This window comes from Enhydra lutris, unplaced genomic scaffold (assembly GCF_002288905.1).
Source record: "Enhydra lutris kenyoni isolate GAN:26980312 unplaced genomic scaffold, ASM228890v2 scaffoldscaffold15, whole genome shotgun sequence".
Lineage (NCBI taxonomy): Eukaryota > Metazoa > Chordata > Mammalia > Carnivora > Mustelidae > Enhydra > Enhydra lutris.
In genome coordinates, this window is record NW_019154099.1 from 53272364 (window position 1) to 53296978 (window position 24615).

Here is a 24615-nt window from a genome sequence, read left to right on the forward strand (position 1 = left end):
TTATGAAACTGACTTAAAATGGAAATTAAGAAAAAAGTTTTTATAACTCCACAGTCCCACTTCTGAGACTATATCCAAAGAACATAATTCGGAGTATTAAAAAGCTTTATATACAAAGGTGCTTGGTAGTTATTTGTAATAATGAAATACTAGAAACAGTATCTAACCTTACATAAGTAGGTAATGCAGTTATGCAGATCTCTATTACAAAATTCACACAGCCATTAAAAATCCCCATTGTGGTAGCTAGTCTCCAAGAGGGCCCCCTGGTGTTATGAGGCTAGGTGATAAAGACTGTGCTTTTCAGCTTGCTCTCTCTTGGATCACCCACTCTGGTGGAAGCCTGGTGGCATGTCATGAGGACACTCAAATGGCCCTATGGTGAGGTCCATGTGGTGATGAGACAAGGCCTCCTGCCCTGTGAGTGATCCATCTTGGAAACGGACCCTCCTGCCCTTGTCAAGCCTCCATTTGACCGCAGTCCCACCAACATCTTGACTTGCAAACCGATGAGACATTCTGAGCTAGAAACATCCAGCTCAGCCTGTCCCAGATTCCTGACCTGTAGAAAGTATGTGAGAAATAAATGTTTATCCTTGTAAGCTCTTATTGTCCATAATTTGTTATATAGCAAGATAACGAATGCACTCATGAATTTTAATAACATTTGAAAAATCCTCACATTACAATATTAAATAATAGTGTACAGGGTAGAAGTGCATGGAGGTACAAAAAAGAACAACAGAGTGAATGTCAGAAGGAGGTACTGTAAAATGTTAATGGCGCCTGCCTCGATGAAAAACAGACTTCTCCCTTTTATTTGTATTTCACCACGTTTCACAAATTAAGTAAAAAAGGCATCGCTTTTTTTTTGGAATGGGTAAATCAGGTAAAAGAAAGAAAGCAACAAAAAAATAAAATTAAAAAAATATATTTAATTTGTAGTCCTTCTCAAGTTTGAATTCTCTAAAGTTCCATATTTCTTTGATAAATCTTTTTCATTCCTGATTTATGTTCTTCCTTTCAATTTCCCTCTTAAGAAATTACTCCCATTTGTTAATATTAGATGGTTAAGCATGAAGGTATGAAAGTTAAGACAATTTAGTCATAACTTTTGAGTACCAGAGAGATTTATTATGCAAAAAATAATGGCTAGCTCTTTTCCAAGTTCAATGAGTATATAAAAAGGGGGAAAAGAGCCTCCACATATTATTAAATTTTGACAATATATGCTTGCCTTGGGACAAGTGCCAACACCCTTCTGTTTAAAAGCCATGTCATTTGGGATCCTACCAGAACTTAAAGAAGATACGGAATGGTCTAGATGAGAAACTTACTGATGTCACCATGCCTGCCACACCACGGACATCTAGGCACTGATATATTCAGCCTTCCTCTAACCAGACATTATTCTCAGTGGGACCATTCAGAGTCCCCTTTAAGTTTAGTCCCCTTGCATGACCTTGATATTCTCATCAACAGCAGTGTCAGTGGAGGACACCATTTCCATCACTCATCGGGTACTTGTCCAGGCCCTGTTCTGTCCTAATTTAACCAGTTTTCCTATTTGCCCAGTAAAGGGTAGACCCAAATCTAAAAAGAAAAAAAATTTCCCTGATGATAAGAGGGAAAGTCCCTTTTCTTAGAGCATTTCCTTTAGAAAACTTGTCATCGTCTGGAAAGTCTTCCTCTGTCCCTTTGAGATGTAGATATACCTTTTTCTTTTTCTTTTTCTTTTTTTTTTTTTTTAAGATTTTATTTATTTATTTGACAGACAAAGATCACAAGTAGGCAGAGAGGCAGGCAGAGATAGAGGAGGAAGCAGGCTCCCTGCTGAGCAGAGAGCCTGATGTGGGGCTCGATCCCAGGACCCCGGGATCATGACCTGAGCTGAAAGCAGAGGCTTTAACCCACTGAGCAACCCAGGAGCCAGTAGATATACCTTTTTCAAAGCAAAATAAGTCTCACTTATTTTACAGCCCAGGAACAGTTTTCTTGGGTAGGGGGGCAATCTCTCTGACACGTAAACATCAGGCAGACAGCACCCTATCTGTCTCCCCTTTTCCCTTTTCATGTGGGGGGGGGGGGGGGGAGAGGAGAGGTGGGAGTGTCATTTAGCAACCCGGCACCATGTCACAAAACCACCTACTTGTCTGGAAGATATCCGTTTTCTTTTTCTTTGGGATGAAGATAATTAGCTACCACAGATGGCCACCCCAATCACCAGGTGAATTTGGGGGGGAACGCTAACAAATGTTGCTGTCAAGTCCTAGGTGAGGCCTGGTTATTTTCATCCTGTGGACACGGACGTAACGTGGGGATACCTGCACAAGGTGAGATGGCTTTGTCTGTGTGGTCTCTTCAGCAGGTTGCCTGGGATGCCCACCACAGTCTGGACTGGGGCCGTCAAGAACGAGACTGTTTTCTTTCTCATCTACCTTGGTGGAGAGGTTTTCTGGCTTGGCAGGATATTTTATTTTTAATTATTTTCCCAACACCAGACAGATGGCAGGCTACTTAAGGACAGTGAGGTTATGTTCTTCAATTAAATTCAGTAGGCAGTTGACTGGGTCTCATCCATGTGTCAGACACTGCCTGGTCAGGAGCACGGACACGATATTGGGCCCACCGCTATGAGTTCACAGTCAAATTGAGCCATTGTCGGTTGGTGGCCTGGCAGAAGGAGCACCGTGGTGGGAGACCTGAGTTTGGGGCCCTTGTCTGTGACCTATCACGGATAATAACAACAATAGCTCAGGGAATTGCAACTACCCTTTTTTTCCATTTAATCTTTTCCCAACAACCCTGTGGCGTGTGGCACAGCCTGCATGAAAATATACAGACATAAATTTAGATAGGAGAAACTAAAATAATTTTCTTGATATTTCTACAAATGAATTTAATTTAGTCCATAAACTCTCCATTTGTTTGCTGGCTGAAAACTGAATCTTGCTATTATCAATTCAATTCAATCCTTTCAAACTCAGTTACATTTGAATAAATGCTCCTTTTGCTGGCGTAAGGTCAAGGGCATGCTTCTCATCAGCGTCTGGTCCCCTGTGGCCATGGGGCCTGTCCTCTATTCCTCCATCGGGGCAGCGATGGGTGCTTGTTTGGGGGGGGGCCTCTGGTGAGTTGATCACTATCTCAGCTTCTGTAGCTCCTGATAAGGTCTGATTCTTAGTGACACCCTCTGTGTTAGTTTCCTAGGGCTGCAGTGACATATGGCATGAGAGTGGTGGCTGGAAACAACAGAAATGTACTCCTTGATAGTTCTGGAGGCCAGTTGTCCAAAATCACTCTGTCAGCTGGACCACGCTCCTTCAAGAGGCTCCAGGAGAGGATGAACTTTGCCCCCTTCCTGCTTCCAAGGGCCCCAGGTGGTCGTTAGCACAGGGTGGCATCACTCCAGCCTCTGCCTCTGTGTTCACGTGGTCTTCTCTTTCTTCCTCTGTCTTGTCCTCATCCATTTCTTACAAGGACACTTGTCATTGGATGTAGGGCTCCCCTGGATAATCCAGGGTGTCTCATTTTAAGAACCTTAGTTTAATGACATCTGTGAAGACTCTTATTCCAAGGAAGGTCACATTCCTAGGTGTGGGAGTTAAGACGTGGACACCTCTTTTGGGGGTTCCCATTCAAGTCCCTCTATTCTCCATCTGGTCTCTAGCCTGGGCCGTTGTTCTCGCACTAGTGTTTTTCCTACACACTGGCTTTCAACTCTCAGGAAGTCGGGAAGTTCCGCCGTTCCAGGTGGGAACCGAGAGAAACTTGTTCTTGGGGTTCTCTCACGCCTCTTTCTTGTCTCAGAACTTCCCAGTCCTCCAACTCTGTGCAGGCCGCCCCTCATCCACACGGGGCCTCCAGCGAGGCGACCTCCCCTCAAGTTCTGATGAGAAGTGAGGCCACGTCGTGGGTGTGGAACACAGCCGGGTTGGCACCAACACTGCTGCTGGCCCTGAGGGTGGCTTCCGCCCGACCATGGAGACAGCAACCCCCACCCCCCCAACCTGCCTCCCTCAGGCTCCGTCCTGGAGAACGTTGTTTCCTCTTAGACGAGGAACGTGAAAGGAAATTGGAGCAGGGGTTTGAGAAGGAGGCTCTCAGATGTATGTAGACTGACAACTGAACACTAAACCCAACCAGAGTATCACAGGGTCAGCTCTGTCCCATCTGAGCATTTAGACTTCTGAGAACTGAATGGGGCCAACAGACCGGAGCGTGTCTTCTGAACGCTACTTACTGAAGATCACAAGGCACTGATGAATCCAACCTTGTGCCACCCAGATATCAAGACACCAAGGAGAAAGATGATTTTGGCAGGAAGAGAATTATGAGGAAGGATTTCCAGGTGGCATGTGTGAAGACAAGGTCTTGGGAGCATGTGGCTTATTAGGGGCCTGGTGAGTGGTTAAGTACCACAGAGCATGGCTGCCAGAGGCCACAGAAGGAGGACAGGGGGGTGGCACTTTGCCCAGATGCCACCAATGGAGGCTGGGAGGTGTGAGAGGGAGGTTGTAATGATCGCTAAGTGATGACATTAGCTTTCCCTCTGTTACCTTTTTTCCTTTCGAATGTAATTTTTTTTTTGCATAATGTAGTTATTTTAAATTGGCTCATTGGCATGGTGACTAGACAGTATAAAGTACAGTTTGACAAAGGGCTATTAAATACATAAGGTTTTGTTACTTGAAAAAAAAAACTGTCATTTTATACATTCTTCCTGGAGGAGAGAGAAAACTCCCCTCAGAGCAGGACAGAGAGATGGCCGTGGTTTCTCCTTCTTGTACAGACAGAAGCTGAGTTTTCAGGGTAGAGAGAAGGTGAGACTCAAAAAGGAGAAGCTTTGGCTTTGCTAGGAGAAATGATGAAGGTGCTGTGTGGTTTGAAAGCCCCATGTCTACAGAATGAAGCAGTTGGGAAGGGGTCTGGGCAACACATTCACGAATAATAGGAGAGAATTTCAAGTCTGCTTTCAAAAATCATTAAACTTGAGTTCATTCAGCAAATATCCATGCATGTTTCGGGAGCATGGCTTCATGAACCTGACGGTGCGATGGCACCCACAGAAACCGTCTTTAAAAATCTGCAGGCAGCCTGGGCTTCCTCCCGGAGCTCCAGTTGGACGTGGACTCTGAGCTGGGTCCCTGTCGCCGAGCGTTGGGATATGGGGGCGACGCAAGTCTGGCTTTGATGGCCTGTTCGGAATGGGAATAGAAGGCGCAGGAGAGGCAGGATTCGCTGCTGCGGTTGCAAGGCGGTGAGAATTACTTTGTAGTTCTGTCTCACACTCTGACAGGGCGGACATAACCGCTGCGATAAAGGAACAGAAGTGAAGGGACGTTGACAGCTCCTCCGCCGTCAGATTTAATGTACTTGTTGCCAAAGAGACCTTGTTCGCCTACAGACCGGGGCTGTGCACAGCTGGGCGGAGGATGCAAGCCGGGCTGGGTGTGGCCCCTCCTCCCCGCCGGAAGTCACGGGAGTGGGGGACAAGTCCTCATTCTGGAAGCAACGACCGTTCCCGGATTCTCTCAATGTTTTGTTTCATTTTGTTTTCCCCATTTATCTGTTCTGTTTTTATAGAAAGCCGAGGTAATGGTCGTGAACGAAGATTCTTAACCCAGACACTGACGTCTGAGCCTCACCTTCAGGGTTTACCTACAGGTGTCACGGCTGCTGTGCCTAAAGGTTTTCTATCATCATTACATGTGGTTCACGGGTTTATATTAAGACGTTATTGATATAATAAATATTTTTTATAATTTTTTTAAAGATTTTATTTATTTACTTGACAGACAGAGATCACAAGCAGGCAGAGAGGCAGGCAGAGAGAGAGAAGGAAGCAGGCTCCCTGCTGAGCAGAGAGCCCGATGTGGGGCTCGAACCCAGGACCCTGGGATCATGACCTGAGCCGAAGGCAGAGGCTTAACCCACTGAGCCCAGGTGCCCCATAATAAATATTTTTTACAGGGACCCACACATAGCATCACAAGAGCTTCATCATTTCCACGGAACGCTTTTACCCTTACACTTGGCCAATTCTAAATTATGCTCTGCTTTATTTTTTTTAATATTTAGATTTACATAATATGTGAATTTATAATGTGGCACAGAATACTACATCACAATGATGCACTTTCAGGGGAGAAAGAGACTAATGGTCCAGCCCTTCATTTCCTCTTGAGCTTTGTTAAGACACACTTACACTTTCAACACAGTGATGTTTAATTTGTGCAATGCTTAAAAAAATTCATATATATATATATGTCATATATATATTTATACTTTGGCTAGTATCTACTTTTAACAGGTCTATAACATTCCCTTGTATTAATATGCAGCCCAAGTATTCTACTACGTAATAGACAACTGATGTACTCTATCCACTTCCTTATATTATGACCAATATTGATACATTCTGAATCACCAATTTCAGTGAAAAAGTGTGGAATAACTATTAAAATATCAGAGGTACCTAATTCTTCTAGTTTGCTCAGATTATAACGTCCATTCTCAAGATATTTTTAGCCTTGATAATGCACTTAGTGGGGAAAATGCCACATGTCAAGTCTCTGGAAATATGGCAAATCTCGTTCCTAGAACGTTTAGGAATGACATTCCAACATATCGGTGGGATTCGGACCTTCCAGCTTTGAGGATTTCGGGGGATCTGTTTCCAGGTTCGCTATGGTTCCTGGCCCACTGTCTTAATAGGTGTTCAGCCACCACAAACTCTTAAAAACCCTCTTTTCTTCTCTGACTACTCGTCTCACCCCACACACTCTACTGAAAAAGTCAGATTCCCCTGAGCTAAGAGTTTGCGAGATATTTGGTATGTTTTAAGTTTTATTCATTCAACCACAGGCAATTATCTGTCTTCCTTCCTTTTACCCAGAGCACATCTCAGCACGGTTCAGTAGACTACAGAACGCAGAAGCAGGTGCGTTCCCCATCTCATTATTCCCTCCAGTTTTGTTGGGATGTGACCGTTCGTCCTCTCTACGTAACACTGTTGAAAGTCACAGTTTATTGGGGAAGATGGTGGTTTTACCATTCGAGAAGGGGTTTTCTTGACTGAGAATCTCTACCTTTATTTTTTCATTCTCTTGAACTCTGCGTACAGTCATGTCCTTGTTTTGCATACACCTCCCCTTCCCACTTTTTCTTTAAAGTTTACTTTTACTACTTTCTTTCCCTCATGATACAGCTTAACGACAGCCCATTAGTTGAAATGTCACCTTTAATCTTATTTCCCTCTCTACAGTGAACTTCATTAATAATTCTTTTTTAAAAATTATTTTCAAGCATACTGTAGAAGCACAGCAGGCCTCTGGGCAACACCCTGTAATCCTGAGTTTTTCTTTTTCCTTCTTACCACTTAGAATCACACTATTCTAAGTTGTCTCGCGAGCTGTGGTTGGAAACAATCTCGTTTTTTACACAGGTCAACAAAAAGTCAAATGTAATCAGAGCAATGTAAAATGGGATGTGTTCAACACAGATGCACTTTTAAATGAATTCTAGAAAATCAAGTTATTTAATTTACACTTTGGAAGCCCATTTTTGTCAGCAAAATATGACTATTCGCAGAAAGCTGTCGCCACAGAAGCAAAATCAAGAGATTGCTGTGTTAATTTAAGCACTTCAAAGGTAACAAAAAGACTATCCACAATGAACGCTTAATTACATTTTCTCTCTTTCAGTATTCACATCACAGGGCTTTCCTTTGAAACAATAATAAATGGAAAAACACTGAGGGGGAAAAAAATAGAGTCTTTCAACTGGATAAGTAAGTCTTCCACAGCCCTTATCCTCTAATCATTGGCAAAAGTGGGGGAAAAGACGAATTTCGCAAGCACTCAGCAAAGTGCAATCAGTCAGGACAGAATACACAATACATACCTGGCGATGGGAGAGACATTTTAAAGAGACAATAGATAATGGTTATGAATATGCATTTGCTATACACTTAAGCTTGATTTTCATTGTGGGCTGACAAACTGGTGTCCCCAGGGGGCGATGGGATAGCCCGCTGTTTTTTTATTTCAGAACCAAACTGCAGCCAAACGTTTTTGTTTTTTTTTTTCCCTTGTTTTGCTGCTTGGCATATGCCTGTCCTTGAAAAGACTCAATCAGGAACTCCCTGGGTTGTGCGGCATCACTGGGCCAGCGTGGATAAAAAACAAAGCAGAGCTTGTGTATTTATGTGGACATCTCCCCACCCCCACCCCGCGATTGGCTTAAAATACTTTGTAGTATTTTGCAAAAGGAAGCATACAATTTAAGAAAAATAATGCTCATTTTAATGAAGTTCAAGCCTAAAGACAGGCTTATGGAATGGAGATTTTAACTTCTAGGTGTTCAGTTTTTTAAGGGAATGTGGTGTGTATGTTTCAGGGGCCTGGGGCCTCCCTCCACATACTGATCTGTCAACCCACGAACAGTCTCCAACTGCTTTTACTGTCAATATTTTAACTGTTTCAGATCAGGCAGGGCTGGATGACTGAAAATCAGAAATTCATTTATGTGACACGGAGCCCACAGCAAAGCACAGCCTTCTATCCCTTGCGTCATGAGGTCTTGAATGACAGGTTTTATTTGTTGGTTGGTTGGTTGGTTTATTTGTGCTTTTTGGTCCTACTTCTGTACCAGTTACAGGCTCAGAAAGGCAGGGATTAAGCTCTTGTCCAATCTGGCCAGGAAGTAGGTTGGTACTTAGACCAGGAGCTAAGATTCAGGAAAACCGGGTTGAATCAAAAGGAGCTAACTTCATGGACCCCTTCACTGTCCCTGTGGGTTGGAGGATATCAGGAAAAGCTGAGCAACTGCTGGTCACGCTCCAGGCAAAATCTCCAGTGAACTGGGGAAATGACAAGTCTTTTTGGGCAGCATAGTCTGGAAGCGGAACTATCAGATTTAATTTAGTTGTATGAGGTATTTTCTTTCACTGAATTAATTAGTTCTCATTAAAAAAAATCACTCATAAATATAACAATCTGAGTAGTTAAACTTCCGGCGTGAGATGTCACAATCAGGGAACCTGACTAAATATCTCACAACATAAAAACTTCACATAAATCTGGCTGAGAAAAACCAATTTGAGCTTTATTGCAACAGTGTATTTTATCTGGCTCACAATACCTACAAACAGTATGTTAGGATTACTTAAAGACCTAACAGTGGAAGGCAGAGATTTGAAACGATTAGAAGACAGAGGAGAGTATTTTTACTGCCTCAGGGTGTGAAAGAATTTCTTAAGCATGAATCCAGAACAAATATTGACCATAAGTGAAAAAATGATCATCTTGAACACATCAAAATGTAATGCCAAAAGCCCTCACAGACACTTTGAAATAAAAGGCTGCCTCAGAGAGGAGATTTGAAACACCTATGGGATTGCCAGCACTATGGGATTACTGTCCAGAGGCTATGCACCACTCCAAGGAACACATTTTATTTATTTATTTATTTGACAGAGAGAGGGAGAGATCACAAGTAGGCAGAGAGGCAGGCAGAGAGAGAGGGGGAAGCAGGCTCCCTGCTGTGCAGAAAGCTGGAGATCAGGACCTAAGCCGAAGGCAGAGGCTTAACCCACTGGGCCACCCAGGTGCCCCTCCAAGGAATGCATTTTAAAAGGACAAACTAACCTTTAGGAAAACAGGTAAAGCACACAGTACAATTGTGAGAATCACGAAGATGGCCAGTAAATTCACGAAGAAGTGCTCCCTTATTAACAATTACTGCAATGCAGAAATGCAAGCTTAAAACCAAGTGATATTACCATCCAACTCATGAAACTGTCAAAATCTTCAGTCTAACAGTATCAACTAGAAGTGAGACCATAACAGGGATTCTCAGCACTTGAGAGGGTGAATTAGTGCCGCATGCCCGAGGACAGGGGTTGGCAAATAGAAGGCCCAGACAGTAAATATTTTAGGCTGAGAGGGCCAAGAGACAACACTGATGATATTCTGTGTGTACTTATATATTAATTTAAAAATGCGCAAACCATTCTTTGCTCACCAGCTGTATAAAGAAAGCCTGCCGACCAGATTTGAAATATGGGCTCAGAGTCCATGCTATAGAGCCCTCTGGGCAGGATTGAGGGTCCTGAACTCTACCTTCCCGCATAGATCCTAAAGAAACTCTCACACAAGTGGACACAACGTACAAACATATTAGTTGCAACACTATGAGAGCAAAACATTCCACTAGGAGGGGCTGATAAACAAATATGGCATAGTCCGTTATATTCCGTATATTTCTGACTACATAGAATAATGACCGGATGGACTTTATATGCATTAAGAAGAAAAGACTGCAAAGACAGTCTTTGGTGACAAACATAACTGAGAATGTATGTAGAACTGGATACCATTTATTCTGAAAATTGTCACTACTAATGATCTTAAGGAGGAAAACAATGATCAGGTATAAATCAGGTCAGCATGGTGTGTAGTCATAGCAGGGAGAAAAGTGTGCAAGGACACCAGGGATGGCCATCGGGGCACTGGGGCAGAGCCTTCTCAAACTAGAAAATTAATATGAATCTTACAAACTAATGATATAAAATGTTTGTAGATCATAACCTTAAATTTAAGGCACTATCTGTTTATAATGGACACACATATATGAGAGAGACTACTGCACTTCATTGTTTTAAGACACTCATTTATTCTCACATTTTAACAACTCTGAAATTGGCGTGCGCCTTATCATCTATGTGTATGATTTAATGGTTGCTTGTGTTAATATTAAACCACCTAAGTCTTCCTATAGTTATTAGCATGTTAAATTCAGTAAAATATGATTTAAAACTGGAAGACAGGTTCGGACCAAATGCATCCTAGCCGTTGTCTGGAAGAAGAGGTGTGGGAAAAGGAGGAAAGCTTAAGGCAATGAAGGAATCAGTCCAGGAAGGGGCATGAATGACACTGAAGATTGATCAATAATACTTTACTTCTATAAATTAAAAGCATCTGAACCAATATAATAAATTTTTAGCATTTATTAAGGCATGCCTTTAAACGCACACACCATGTTACTTAAACTCAGGGTTGGAGATAGTTGTGATCACCCTCACATTCCGTGGCTAAAACATCCTCAAAACTACAGCTCACATGGGGAGGGGAATCGTAGAAAGTAGGCATGTGAGGCATTATGGTCCTCACCTTCAGATACAACACGACAGAGATGTTAGGGAAGTTGTTTAATTCTTCCAAAGCCACCCATCTTGGACGAGCAGACTAGAACCTGAACCTAGACTTTGAACTCTACAGCTGTGGAGCGGCTGTACTCCACCTCATTTCCCAAAGTGCCCTTATTGCTTTCCAGATTTGTAAAAGATTATGAATAAAAGAAGAGATTATTTCAATTTATGGTTTTAACTTAGAACCTCTTTTTCAAAATCATGATGGAAAAATTACAATAAAATTTTGGGCAGATACTTGACTCAGTACAACGAAAAGGCAGAATTACATACAGGTTTTCCTGATCTGCTCTGCGGATTCCTAGGGGCACAGGTGAGCCCTTGGGAGTCCTTGGAAATACTTCAGTGTTCCACTGTCAGTGCCATGGTTTTGGCCCCATTAGGAAAATTGAGGCTGCCCAAGAAGTCAATGCACCAGATTTAATATTTTATTTCATTGTATTAGTGATCTCTGTAGAAGTTCACTTGAAAAAATATTACTTTGGTAAGCAGCTTACTAGGCTGAATCATTTTTCTTCTTGCTTTCATATTGTGTGAGGCTCTCACTAAAGGATTAAATCTATGTGAAAAATCTGCCATGGGAATAGCAAACAAGTATACTCTTTTAATAGAAAAAAAATAGATTATTACCATTCACAGATGATTTCAATCATCTCTCTCCTACCTTGAACCCATGACCAATAGTCTCCAAGATATTCTATAGTTTTAAAGGAACTTAAACACAAAGTAGATGCTTAATAAAACAGTTGAATTCATAAGTGAGTGAAGGAATGAGTAAATGAGTGAGTGAATTAATGTCAGAGACTTAAAGGTCTGGAAGGGAGGATGAAAAGTGCTCAGGGCCATGTGTCATACAGGATGCGCAGATTTCACTGTGGAAGCTGGGTGTCCGTTTCCCTTGCTGAATGTTCTTTCCTTTTGTGCATATTTTAAAAATCAACCTATGCAAAAAAAGAATGCCAAAACTACTTCCATGTGATTCTACTGCTTGAACCTAGAACCTTACACCTCATAACCATGCGTCCCCACACACTGCTTGATGGCTGTGTCTCAGTTTTTAAAGAAAGGCTCTGCTTACAGCAAATGCAACCTTGAACACATCTAGTTTCTGAAGCACTTACATGGTTCATATTCAGAATTGGAAGGGACCTTTGCACTCACTTGAAATCTGTTTTATTTTAGGGACTCTTGGGCAGAGCTTGACTCCATGAAGACATTTTCAGGGACAGTGGAGACATTGCGATCTAAGCAAACAGCGAGATGGCTGAATGACCACAGGCTGTGAGACCAGGAAGACGTGGGAACATTCTGGCTCCAGCATTTACACTCTATCTGGCATTGGGCAAATTTCTTAAGTCTACTGAGCCTCAGTATCATCATCTGTAAAGCGGAAGCATGACCTACCTTGGTTGTTCCAAATATTAAGAATAAAATTATAAAATATTTTGCTTTTCAATAAACAATAGCAGGGGTTTCTTTTGTTTGTTTTTTTTTGTTTTTTAAATTTCATGTGTTTCTGATAAAGGATAACATTTTGGGTTCTTACCTTGGAACTTCTAACATAATAGAGCTTACGTTTGCTTCTTAACTACACACGCTTTTATTGTAAGGAGAAAAGACCTGAGGATCACATTAAAAGACCTGTGAATCATGGCCCTTCATACATTAAGGCCACATTTCACATTTTTTTCCTTTCTGTTTAATAGAAATGCATTGAAAAGAAAAAAATCTGCTGTGTGACAGAAGTCAATTCTTCCTGGGTTTTGGTATTTAATTTTCATGACGCTTTTTACAATATTTGAAGCTCTGAGTTTTAATTTTCTCTCATGCGTTTCTTTCTGTCAGAGCCCCCAAACACGGAGTTCAATTCTCACTGTACCCTGAGATCTTCACCTTGTCTTCAGTTTAGTCTCAGCTTGGAAAAGGAAATGACACTGGAGATCTTGCCTCTACATGATAAATGATAATAATGGCAGCAATCCTAATAATGTAGCCCAGCTTGATTCTTAGATCACAGAGAGCGGGAATGCTTAGAGATGGGGAAACAGGTACACAAAGGTGGGATTCCCATTTTGTCTCATCTTGTTTTCCCTCATGCGGACACTTGTATCTGATGGAGACCCCTTTCTCAGACCCGAAATCTAGTGTTCTTCCGGGAGATCAATTCATAGGAATTGAGACTGGAAGGGACCTCATCTGGTCCGACTACGTACCTGGGTTCTCTGGCTCTTGTTCTGAAATGGAAACTAGGCCACTGACTCCCGTTGACGGTCATCCCACTACGGTTCTAAGACAGAAGTGAAATGAAATGCTAAACTCACCAGAGTGGCAAACAGATGGTACAGAATGAAGTAGATGGCCACCACAGGAGCCCACATGTGGCCCACAGCATTCAGAGTTTGGTCCATCACGTCTACCCATCCTTCCTGGGTGAGGATCTGGAACATGGACATAAATGCCTGCAGAGGAAGAAAACAGAGGTGTGAGACACCTGCTCGGGTGGGCACGCAGTTTAAAGCTGGTGTTCGGTGGGAGAGGACTCCGGTGTCAACATTAATCATTTTTACTGATCGGATCAGGGGAAGAACAGCCTTAATGCAATAGATGGGAAACAGCTGAGAACTAAAGATCTGAAAAGCCCGATATCTAACTTTTCAGTGTGGAAAACTAAAATAATCACCCTGTATTAAAATTAGCCTTGTGGGTGGGAAAACACTATTGAATAAATTTTTTAAAAAAACCAGGACCTCTTTTTATTTGACTTTCCTTTTTTTTCTCTATAAGCAAGCTAAGATTGAACATTTCCAACAGATAACTGTATTTTTATTTTGCTAAGTGCAACTTATTTTTATAGAGAATTGCATTTGATTATCTAAAGGCATATGAGAATAATAGCCTTAATTTTACTTTTATAGTACCCATCTATCAAATTATTTCAGTTATATTAAAAATCTGAGACTCCTTAAGAAAGAAATCTATCTTCCTTCCTTCCTTCCTTCCTCTCTCTCTCTTTCTTTCCTCTCTCCCTTCTTTCTTTCTTAATGGGGGAGGGGGTGAAGTGGGAGAGGGAGAGAGAGAATCTCAAGCAAGCTCCACACTCAGTGTGGAGCCCAACAGAGCTTGATCTCATGGCCCTGAAGTCATGACCTGAGCTGAAATCAAGAGTCAGAGACTTAACCAACAGAGCCACTCAGATGTCCCAAGAAAGAAATATTTCTAAATGATACTGCCATACTGAGCAACTTAATGAAGACAAACACATTTTTCATGACTTTTTTCTTTTATTTTCAAGGTACAGAGTCAAGACCATGAAAGGGGCCAAGACCTAAATAAATAAATAAATTGATAAATAAATAAATAAATACACATGTACATAGATAATAGAGCATTCCAACAGAATCCAGCCAAGCTAAAAGACCCATACTTTCTCTGCCAAGATCTTTGGTTAGTTCCATTCTTACAAGTTTTTCCTTATTAAATATAGGCTTATATGTACAGCTCTGATTCGAGGATCTTGTATACATTAGTGGTCAATAAATGTTTCTTAATGAGGATTTATGATGATGATGATGTCTGGGAAAAGTGATAATTGGAATCTAGTGACTCATTAAAAATGTTTTTATAGGCTTTAGTAAAATGAAGATGTAAACTGGGCTCTCAGATCCCAGGAAATAATGTCCAGGGTAATACAAAGACCAACAGAACCCTATAACCCTGAAAGGATCTTAGGGACAAAATGGACACTGCAGATTAACTACTCTGATTCTTTGTTTTTGAAAGTAAGGAAAATGAGGCTTAAAGATGAGAGGTGATTAGCCAAGGTCACTCTACTAATGTGTGACACTAACAATTCACACCGAGTCACTATGACTCTAAAGTAAATCCTTTTCCAAGCACCGCATTGAGTGTTCAGTGAGGTCTTGAATCTGCTACTTTCCAGGCTGAATCCTACACAGTAAGCTCTCTTAGCAGTTTGTTTTGCTAGGAACACTCGAACCAACTGTTGTAGAAGAGGACATTAAATGCCTGACACATAGTGGACCCACTTGAGCAAAGGAGTGATTAATTGTTAAATGATTCTTGTACCAGGAGATATGATTTTCTGCTTATCCTTTGTCTATGTGTGAAACACTTAATATCTCCTTGAGTTTTTCTATAATCTCATTACCCTACAGTATATCTTGTTCACGAAAGTCCGAAGTATGCGGTTACTGATGCTTGAACTCAGCATTGTCAAGGACAATATAAAACCTTCCCTGCCAGGGCACCCAAGAGAATATTAGCTCTAACTCATCCTAAAAATGCTTCAGAAGACTTTGCAACACATCATTTAACTTCATAAGTATGACAACACTTATCATTGAGGGCAATTATTTTTTTTTCTGTGTTTTTTTTTTCTATTGAGTATTTATTACATCCAAAGACAAGGAACACAAGTTCCAAAGATGATTCACATAAAAATATCAGACTTCTGTATTGCCTTCACTGAAGATGTCACCAGTGTGAAAGTGTGTGCACATCCTAAAGACTCAACAGCAATAGGGGAAGATCAAAACACCCACCAGTATAAAGGGAAATTTACCTAACAAGGATTTCTTTCCCCCAAAATGACAGGCAAGCTCGTGATCGAATCCAACATCTATTCTCAGTACTGAGAAACCAAAAAATGCAGGTGTACCCTTCAACTGCCTTGGGCACCAACCAAATTAATTTGTTTTCATCCACTGCATTAGCTTTCATGAATACTCAGCTATTAGGCATTCAGTAAATGCTTGGGAACACGGAGTTATGGGATTGTAATCTGTTGCTGGCAGATAAGCAATGTGGGCAAGAACACTGGGGTTCTCTTCTACTCTTTTCAGCGTCTCAGAAGAAAAAATAATCTCATTTCTGCACAGTTTAGCCACCTGTAAGATGCTGTGAATTGTATTTGAGAGCAATGCTTTGTTACAATGCATTGGTTTCTAGCTGCTTATGTGGATAAACAATGAAAAGGAGGGCCACGAAATACATCTATCACAGGCTGAAGACTAATTGGTGCCTTGCCTGAAGGCTGCTATGTCAGTTCTGTTGAGATTTTATCCAGAGATTTAGATTCCGATGATGGAGATGTAACTCAAGGACACTTACATTGTGTCACACAGTGTGACACACAGAATGTGTGTCCCTTGATGGTCTTCTTAGCTTACCTATTTAAACATCGATTGTTAGTAGTTTCTTGGGGCTTGAGGTGTCAGGGATTGAGATGAGGAAGACACAGTTTCTCTACCAAGAAATTTATAATCAAAAGTGATAGAACAATGAAAATGACCAACTCTAAGAAAAAGCAAAATGGGAAATATGAGTATAAGAGATCTATGGTAAAGCTTTCAAGGTGCAAGTTAGAAGTACCAATGTATTCCTTTTTGGGTGAGGCAAGAACTGTTTGGGGAAAATGATGGCAAGTGATTGTCATGATGAAAACGAGTACGAGGTAAATGGTGGAGAAGGGGGCAAGGAACAAAGGCCTGGAGGAAGTCCTCTCTTTTCTCCAGCCATCTGTTGTTCTGTAATGCCAATTTCCTAGCCTATGGACCTTTTGTTCCTCCTTATGGGTTTCCATCAGCTCTTTTTTTTTTCTGAAGATTTATTTATTTGACAGAGATCACAAGTAGGCAGAGAGGCAGAGAGAGAGAGAGAGAGAGAGAGAGAGAGAGGGAAGCAGGCTTCCTGCTGAGCAAAGAGCCCAATGCGGGGCTCGATCCCAGGACCCTGAGATCATGATCTGAGCCGAAGGCAGAGGCTTTAACCCACTGAGCCACCCAGCCCTCCACCAGCTCTTTAAAAATTAAGAAGACTCACCTATTATCTGTTATATATGTTTAATGTATCTTCCTCTATCTCTTTGTGATATTTTTGCAAACATCAATTTTAAATTTCTGTGTGGTTTAATTTGCTATTCTTTTATCTAAGTTAAAAAAAAAAAACTTCTTTCACGGAATATTAGACTAATATGTACCCATACTTTCATGAAGTAGTTTTAGTTTCCTTATTTTATTATGTCTAACATGCTGAACCAGAAGTCACTATTTAAATCAGTCTAAATCTGGAATTTATTTTGGTATAAGAAGTGAGACAGGAATTAATCTTATTTTTCTTTCAAATAGGTGATCAGCTGACTCAGCACAATGTAAGTGGAAAAAAAAAATCTTTTCCCTAATTTAAAATACCCCCTTTATTTATTATATGGCGAATAGTCATATAATTTCAGCTCTATTTCTAAATTTTTATTGCTTTCCATCAATCTCACCTCCAAATTATCTAGCAAATTGTACATTTATTTTAAAAACTGCTAGAATTCCTAGCTGCTCCTCATAAACTTTTGTTTTCAGAATTCTTTTAATTATTTGTATATATTAATTCCTCAAAATATCTTGTTTTATTTGTTGAGATCACATTAGTCCAAGAAAAATTGGTATTCTTATTCACCAATCTCATAGAAATGTTTGTCTTTCCATTTATTAAGTTTTTATTCATAATTCTGAACAAGTATTTCTTCTTATATGATTGTCACACATTTCTTGTTAAGCTGATTATTACTTTTCAAAAATTTTATCAAGGTGATGCCATATCATTAAAATATTGCACAGTAAAGGAACTTGAGGATGGTTTCTTAATGAATGATAAGCATAAGCTACATGCTTAAGTCTGTTTTTCAGTCCTAACTGGTCTTTCACGCCTGTCAGTACATTGATAATCAACAGATTGATAGTCAATACGTTGACCATGAAAATATTGTTCACTCTGAGCCCAGTAATGTTCTCAGACTGTTCTTCCCCCTCCAGGGCTCCAATGTGTGACCTGTATGGTGCCAGAGGGAAAATGGTCCAGGTTGAGTGGTTCCATTTCTCACTGTTTACTAATTGCTCAGAATCTGGCTCAGTTTCATGCACTTTATCTGAATCTTTGCTTACTTACACAATGTTTAGTTTAGTTTAGTTTAATTTTGGTTGAGATTTTCTGATTGTTTTTCGCACATTTTTTTTTAAGATGTTATTTATTTATTTGATAGAGAGAGACACAGTGAGAGAGGGAACACAAGCAGGGGGTGTGGGACAGGGAGAAGGAGGTTTCCTGCCGAGCAGGGAGCCCAATTCGGGGGTTGGTCCCGGGACCCTGGGATCATGACCTGAGCAGAAGTCAGAGACTTAATGACAGAGCCACCCAGGCACCCCATTTTTCACACATTTCATTGGGAAAAAGAAATAGATACTTTTTTCCCCTTCAACTTCCTATAGCTTCCAGATTCCCATGGATTTTATCTATTGTTTAGAATAAATTCCACTGTTATGTCCTATAGATGTCCTTCCTGAAGCCTTCAATTACCCCCAAACCATTTGACTCTTACTCTCAGATATTCTTCTTGGGGGTCTTCTTACCATTTGCTTTAATTTAGACTAAATCTGCTCCACAGTTGTCAGAAACCTCGTTTTTAACTTCCTTATCTAGATCTTTTGTTCTCTCCATTATGGCATCAGAAAGTCATCCCAGAATCTCATCCCCACTCATGAGAGTCCTGTTTCAATGTCAGCTAGGTTTTCTTCTCTCTGTTTTGGCGTCTTGGTTTGAGGAGAGGGGTCTGCAGGGACAGAAATATTTGCTAGGGCTATGGGAGGTTATGCTTGGAATATCAAGCTTCAGCTATTTCTTCAATTCAGATAGGGCCCAGAAATCTTTCCTGCTGCCAAAGCCAATCAGTCCCAGGTGTTAGCACCTTCCCATTCACCGGCTCTCCCCACTGTCCCCGGGGTGGGGCAAACAGCCTGATTCTGCCTGTTTGGGTTCTCTGTGTGGAGGGAGAGGGCAAGAGGGGCTCTCCTTACAACCCTGCCCCCAGGGCCACCTGTCCCCTTGTGGCTTCTGTTTCCTTCTTTCCTCTTCATAGTCTCATTGTGCTAAACTTTTATTATGGAAGATAATTTGTTTTTGGAAATTATGATTATTTTGCTTTCACTTTCAAGCTTTCTTCCTAAACGGGAAAAATAAAACAGTAAGACCTAGCATTTTATTTTCTCTGGAACAAGAGCTGGAACAAGTCATCTCTATACTCGGGGGTTCCTCGTTGTCTTTTTCCAGGCCTATGCATGTTCCCATGGCCTGGTCTCCTCAAATTGAGGGAGATGAGTACATGTTTTAGGATTTGCTTTTCCAATTTATTTTCTTCTCAGCATCTGAAAAACAGGCTTAAGGCATGAGCATAGAGAGTTCATCCACTATGATTTTCTCTCTGTTTGCCCCCTCCCTTCCTCCCTCCTTCCTAGTAGCTGCTATTCAAAGATAATGGCACAAAATTGTGGCCTTGACTTTGTGTGGTTTTTGCTGGTGTAATTTTTTCTGACTGATAATTAACTGTTCTTTTTGTTTCCTTTGGTTTTAGGCACAGAGGGTTTATGATTTTGCTCTTTCACCCCTCAAGTCCAAACCTACTGATATAAATAGGAGTAAACAACTTTGTTTACAAATGCTTTGACTTTTTAAAAAAATTATTATATTTTATTTTTTAGGGAGAGAGAGAGAGAAAGTGCATGTATGTGTGTTCATGCAAGTGGGGTGTGGGGGGGGCAGAGAGAGAAGGAGAGAGAGAGAATGTTAAGGAGTGGGCCCCAAGCCTAGCTCCCGAGCTCTGACGAGGGAGGGGATCTCACCGCCCTGATATGATGGCCTGAGCCGAAATCAAGAGTTGGTCACTTAACTCCTGGGTGGGACTGAGTCACCCAGGAGCCCCTACAAGTGCTTTTACTTTTTGATTCTCCCCATATTAAACACCACTATACAGCTCAGTCTCTTTCATACTGGAGGTGCTTGGCTGCACTAATTGAACCAGGGATGAGTTGTTAAGCAGAAAATGGTCAGTTGCCCTTAAGGTGATCAGCAGTAAACAATTCTGCCCCATCAGAAAAGAGCTAACCCAATCAAGAACACTGCCAATGGACGACCTCCAGTGGAAGCTATAGAGAAAAATCACTGTGATAGCAGTAGCACCTGGAGGTGAACAATGGAGGACTAGCTATGCAGGTCAGTAGGAGCAAGAGGGATCATTAAGGAAGGCTGAGTTATGAGCATGTTGAAAATCCAAGGAGGCAAAAATCTCTGAATGAACAGAAGTTAAGTAGGAGAGAAAACACAGAGCAGAAATGGAAGTGATGTTCATTGAGTGGAGAAGAAAGGTTGTGAAAATCCCTGGCACAGGGAGCACCTTTTCTAATTGGAGAGCATCATATCCCTCAGGTAAGGGGGAACAAAACAAAGGGCAAGGCCAGAGTAGAGGGTGAACGTCCCAAGGCAGAAGGGTGACAAGGCAAACTCTTCCAGGGCTGATGCAAGAGAAAACACATCTAAGAGCAGAGAAAAGGGTCCTGGGGTCACTGAAGGGCCCGAGCACTGCAGTGGAGAGCCACAAAATTCACTGTATGCCCTTCTCAGGCTCCTTTGCTGGTATTGCCCAGATTAATCTCTCCAAGCTGCAGAGTCTCAGGGCTTGGTCCTCCAATCTCTTTTGTGCCTCTCAATACTCACCAACTAGTTGGTCTCACTCATTCCAATGCCTTTCCATACCCTCTCTAGTCCCACACCTGGAATCAACTCCTTGTCTCCATTTGGATGTGATTTGAACGGGAATTAGATGTTCCACATCAAACTCTTTATGCCCTATTCTCCAAACCTGTTCCTTCTATCTCCTTCCCATCTCAGAAGAATGACAGCTCCATTCTCCAAATTACTCAGGCCAATAATCTCACAGACATTTTTGGTTCTTCTCCTTTCCTTACATCCTGCAGGCAGCCTGTGAGGAAATCCTGCTAAATCCAACCTTGGTTTGTGGTCTCAGTTCTACATTTATTCTCAATGTTCCCTGATATCACCACTGAAACAGCCAGCAATTTCCCCCCCAAGTAGCCCTACATTTTGTTACTATCCTTTCTGGTCATAAATTGAGACTGGGGGACTTGAGTAAAAATAAGACCACCAAAGAGGGAGAAATAAGAAAGTATTTTCATAGCTTCTCTTTTATTCCAACTAATAGCCTTGCCTGTCGATCACAGATGGGATGAACAATATCCCCTAGACCAGGCTTCCACCAGGGCCGAGGGCCCACACCGAAGTACTGATGGCAGAGATGGGTTCATCCATGACAGTACATCCTTTTCTCTCTAAAGGCCCCAAGGATCCATTCTGACCTGAATCTCTTTCTGATGGACCTTCTTCTAGTTAGGTGAAAGAAAAAAAAAACCATTATTACCCTATACCGAAGTAAACAGGTTATAAGCCTCTGTTCAGGCCTTACAAAGCAGTTTATAACCCTTTAAAAAGATAACATGGATGCCCTTTGATAACTTGATGTCCCAATGCATGTTTTGGGCTTTGAGTATGTGTGGATATTAATTTAGGTTAAAAAAATAAATATTCTTAAAACGTTGGATGAGCACGTATTGCATGGAGCACTGGGTGTGGTGCATAAACAATGAATTCTGGAACACTGAAAAGAAATTAAAAAAAAATTAAAAAAATAAATAAATAAAATCTTAAAAAAATTGGATAGGTAAATACCTCAGGTTTTGGTCAACATAAAGTGAACACAATATATAGTATGGTCCCATCTGTAATATGGAAATCTGATATATTTTTGTGTACCTTAAGATAACTGCAATCCTATAAAATAAACTTAGTGCTTGGGGGTCTGGAATGGGGAGGCCTGAGGAGCTAGGAAGCAGGGTAAATACTCTCTTTTGAAGTTTTTAAAATAATAGTTTTACTGAGATATATTTTTACTGAGATATATATTTACTGAGCTATATACCATCAGATACATCATTTAAAGTCTACAATTAAGTGTTGGGACACATGGATAGCTTAGTCAGGTAAGCGTCTGACTCTTGATTTCAGCTCAGGTCATGATCTTAGGGTCCTGAGATCGAGCCCCGTGTTGGGCTCCTCAGTCAGTGGGGAGCCTATTGGAGATCCTCTCTTTCCACCTCCTGCTCCCCCTCCTCCTAAAAATAAATAAATCTTTAAAAAATAAAGTTTATAATTAAGTGCTTTTAGTTTATTTGTAGAGTTGTACAACATTGTCACTAATTAACTTAAGAACATTATCTCTGCTTCCCCTCAAAAACTATGTACCCATTGGCATTCCCTCCCCATTCCTCCCTCCTGCAGCCAATATCCTTTCCGTCTCTATGGATTGGCCTATTCTACACATCTCCTCTGAATGGAATCATACAATCTGTGGTCAGGGTTCATCCATGTTGTAGTGTGTATCAGCAATTTATTGTCAATTGTTATTGCATTATAAGGTAGACCACATTTCATCAGTTCAGCAGTTGATGGATATTTGATTGGTTTCCACTTTTTGGCTATCATGGATAATGCTCTATGAACATTCTAGTACAGGTTTTGTGTGGACGTAAAAATTCCTTTGTACTTAATATGCCTTTTACCTTTTGTGTTAAGATATATGTAAAAACAGATACCTATTTTATTTTGAAAAGTGTACACAGTAAACATTTTAAAACATGGTGAAGCATACCACGCAGGCCAACATACAGCTTTCATGGTACAATGTAATTTACATCTATTTTATCTATCTTTAGCTGGTTTCAAGAACTCTTTCTCTCCAATAGATTTGCTTTCCAAATGAAATCCATTTGACAACTTACGTAGTGGCTCAACCTTTTTATGGGGAGTGTCCCTGCTGTGTCTTACTACCAGTCAACCCTAAAATAGAAGATTTGGCTTGATGATATTCACTGAGTACAAAAGTGACATCTCCTGTAGTTTTAATTGCCTTAATTAGTCACCTACTCAATGTCCTTATTTCTTTTTCTCCACCCAAAAAGCAGTAATATGTTGAGGAGTTGTATCCTCTGAAAAACCCACTAATGTCATGATCCTTTACTATTTTCATATAGTAATTTCTTTTTATTTAAATTTCCTTTTATTTAAAACTTACTCAACTATTCAAAGTTGTAGTATTTTTTTTTTAAAGATTTATTTACTTGTTTATTTTAGAGAGAGAGAGAGAAAGAGTGGGAGATGGGCAGAGAGGGAGAGCGAATCTGAAGCAGACGTTACGCTCAGCGCAGAACCCGGTGTGCGGCTCATCCCACAACAGTGATATCATGACCTGAGCCAAAACCAAGAGTTGGACACTCAACTGACCGAGCCATCCAGGTGTCCCTCACATTTGTAGTATTTAAAATGACATCAATGAATAGTAAATGTTGGACTTACCACATGTTGGCTGGCAAAATCATGACTGACAAGATCAAGGTCTTAGGGAGAATTGGGGGGTGGGAAAATCCCAATAAAAATGACACTTTTAAATGTATTTTAAAACTACAGTAAATAAAATCTCTAAGAGCACCACTTACTATGGTGAAACTAAGTTATCCGTAAACAGAAACTCTGGATCTGAAATCTGGAGTGAAAACACAGCACTGTAATGTCAAAGCCATTGGCAGTAGCCATTTCTTTACTCCAGATCTCTCCTTGAATGGTTTAGATGGAATTCCAGCATCCATCAACTCAGTGACACTTTTCTCAGTTCCCCAATCTCCATCTCTCTGTCTTTTTGGCCAACTCTCAGGAAAAATGCCAACTCGTAAGTGGGCCTGACTCTTCATCAGGCTGCTCCGAGGAGAGGGTTACCGCTAGGAAAACAGATTCCCTTCCCCCTGGCTTCCAAAGGGGCCTCAACACTGTCCAGCAAGGCTCTTCGCTGTTTTCGCTGAGTCCATGACCATCCACAAGTTTCTAAAACTTCTTGTCATCTGACTGACTTCATCCACCCCATCTCTGCGCTCACTCTCAAGAGACGGCCTTCCTAGAGGGGAGAGCTGAGAGAGCCGTTTAAAATAGAAGCTGAACGTGCTGAGCGTAAGACCTCGACCTTCTGTGAGCGGCAGAGCAGTGAGGCCAAGAACCCAGTGTTTAGTTCTGCAGTCATAGGGCTCGAGTTTGGGATCAAACCACTGCCCTGCTTAGTGGCACTGGGTGAGACACTGAGCCGGCCAGACACCAGCTTCCTGAAATGTGTGACAGTGTCACTTTGAAGACTGTTTTGAGGATCAAAATAAGTTATTATTAAAATATTACTTCTATGGTGCTTTCATGTTTTTAAAGGCCTCACACATAAGTACAGCATATGTGTGAGGCCTTTAAAAACATGAAAGCACCACAGAAGTAATATTTTAAAATAAAAATTTAAAAATCGTAATAACCCTTGTTTAAATTTCAGAATCTCTATACAGTCTCTATGACTTAAAACTCTTTATGTCATATACAGTGTCATATACAATTATACTGGATAAACTATATTTTTAAAGAAGACAGTTCCTTTCAGATACATGATTTTGAAAGTGTGACTG

The 24615-nt window shown here is 41.0% G+C and overlaps 1 protein-coding gene across 3 annotated transcripts in view; it reads right to left on the reverse strand.

Moving 5' to 3' along the window:
• The window catches only part of LOC111147028 (sodium leak channel, non-selective), a 291306-nt gene that overhangs the window by 110284 nt on the left and 156407 nt on the right, over positions 1–24615 (reverse strand). For all 3 annotated transcript variants that reach the window (XM_022502882.1, XM_022502881.1, XM_022502880.1), the window contains one exon: positions 13534–13671. In XM_022502882.1, the coding sequence (XP_022358590.1) occupies positions 13534–13671 (138 nt within the window). The remainder of the gene's footprint in view (positions 1–13533; positions 13672–24615) is intronic.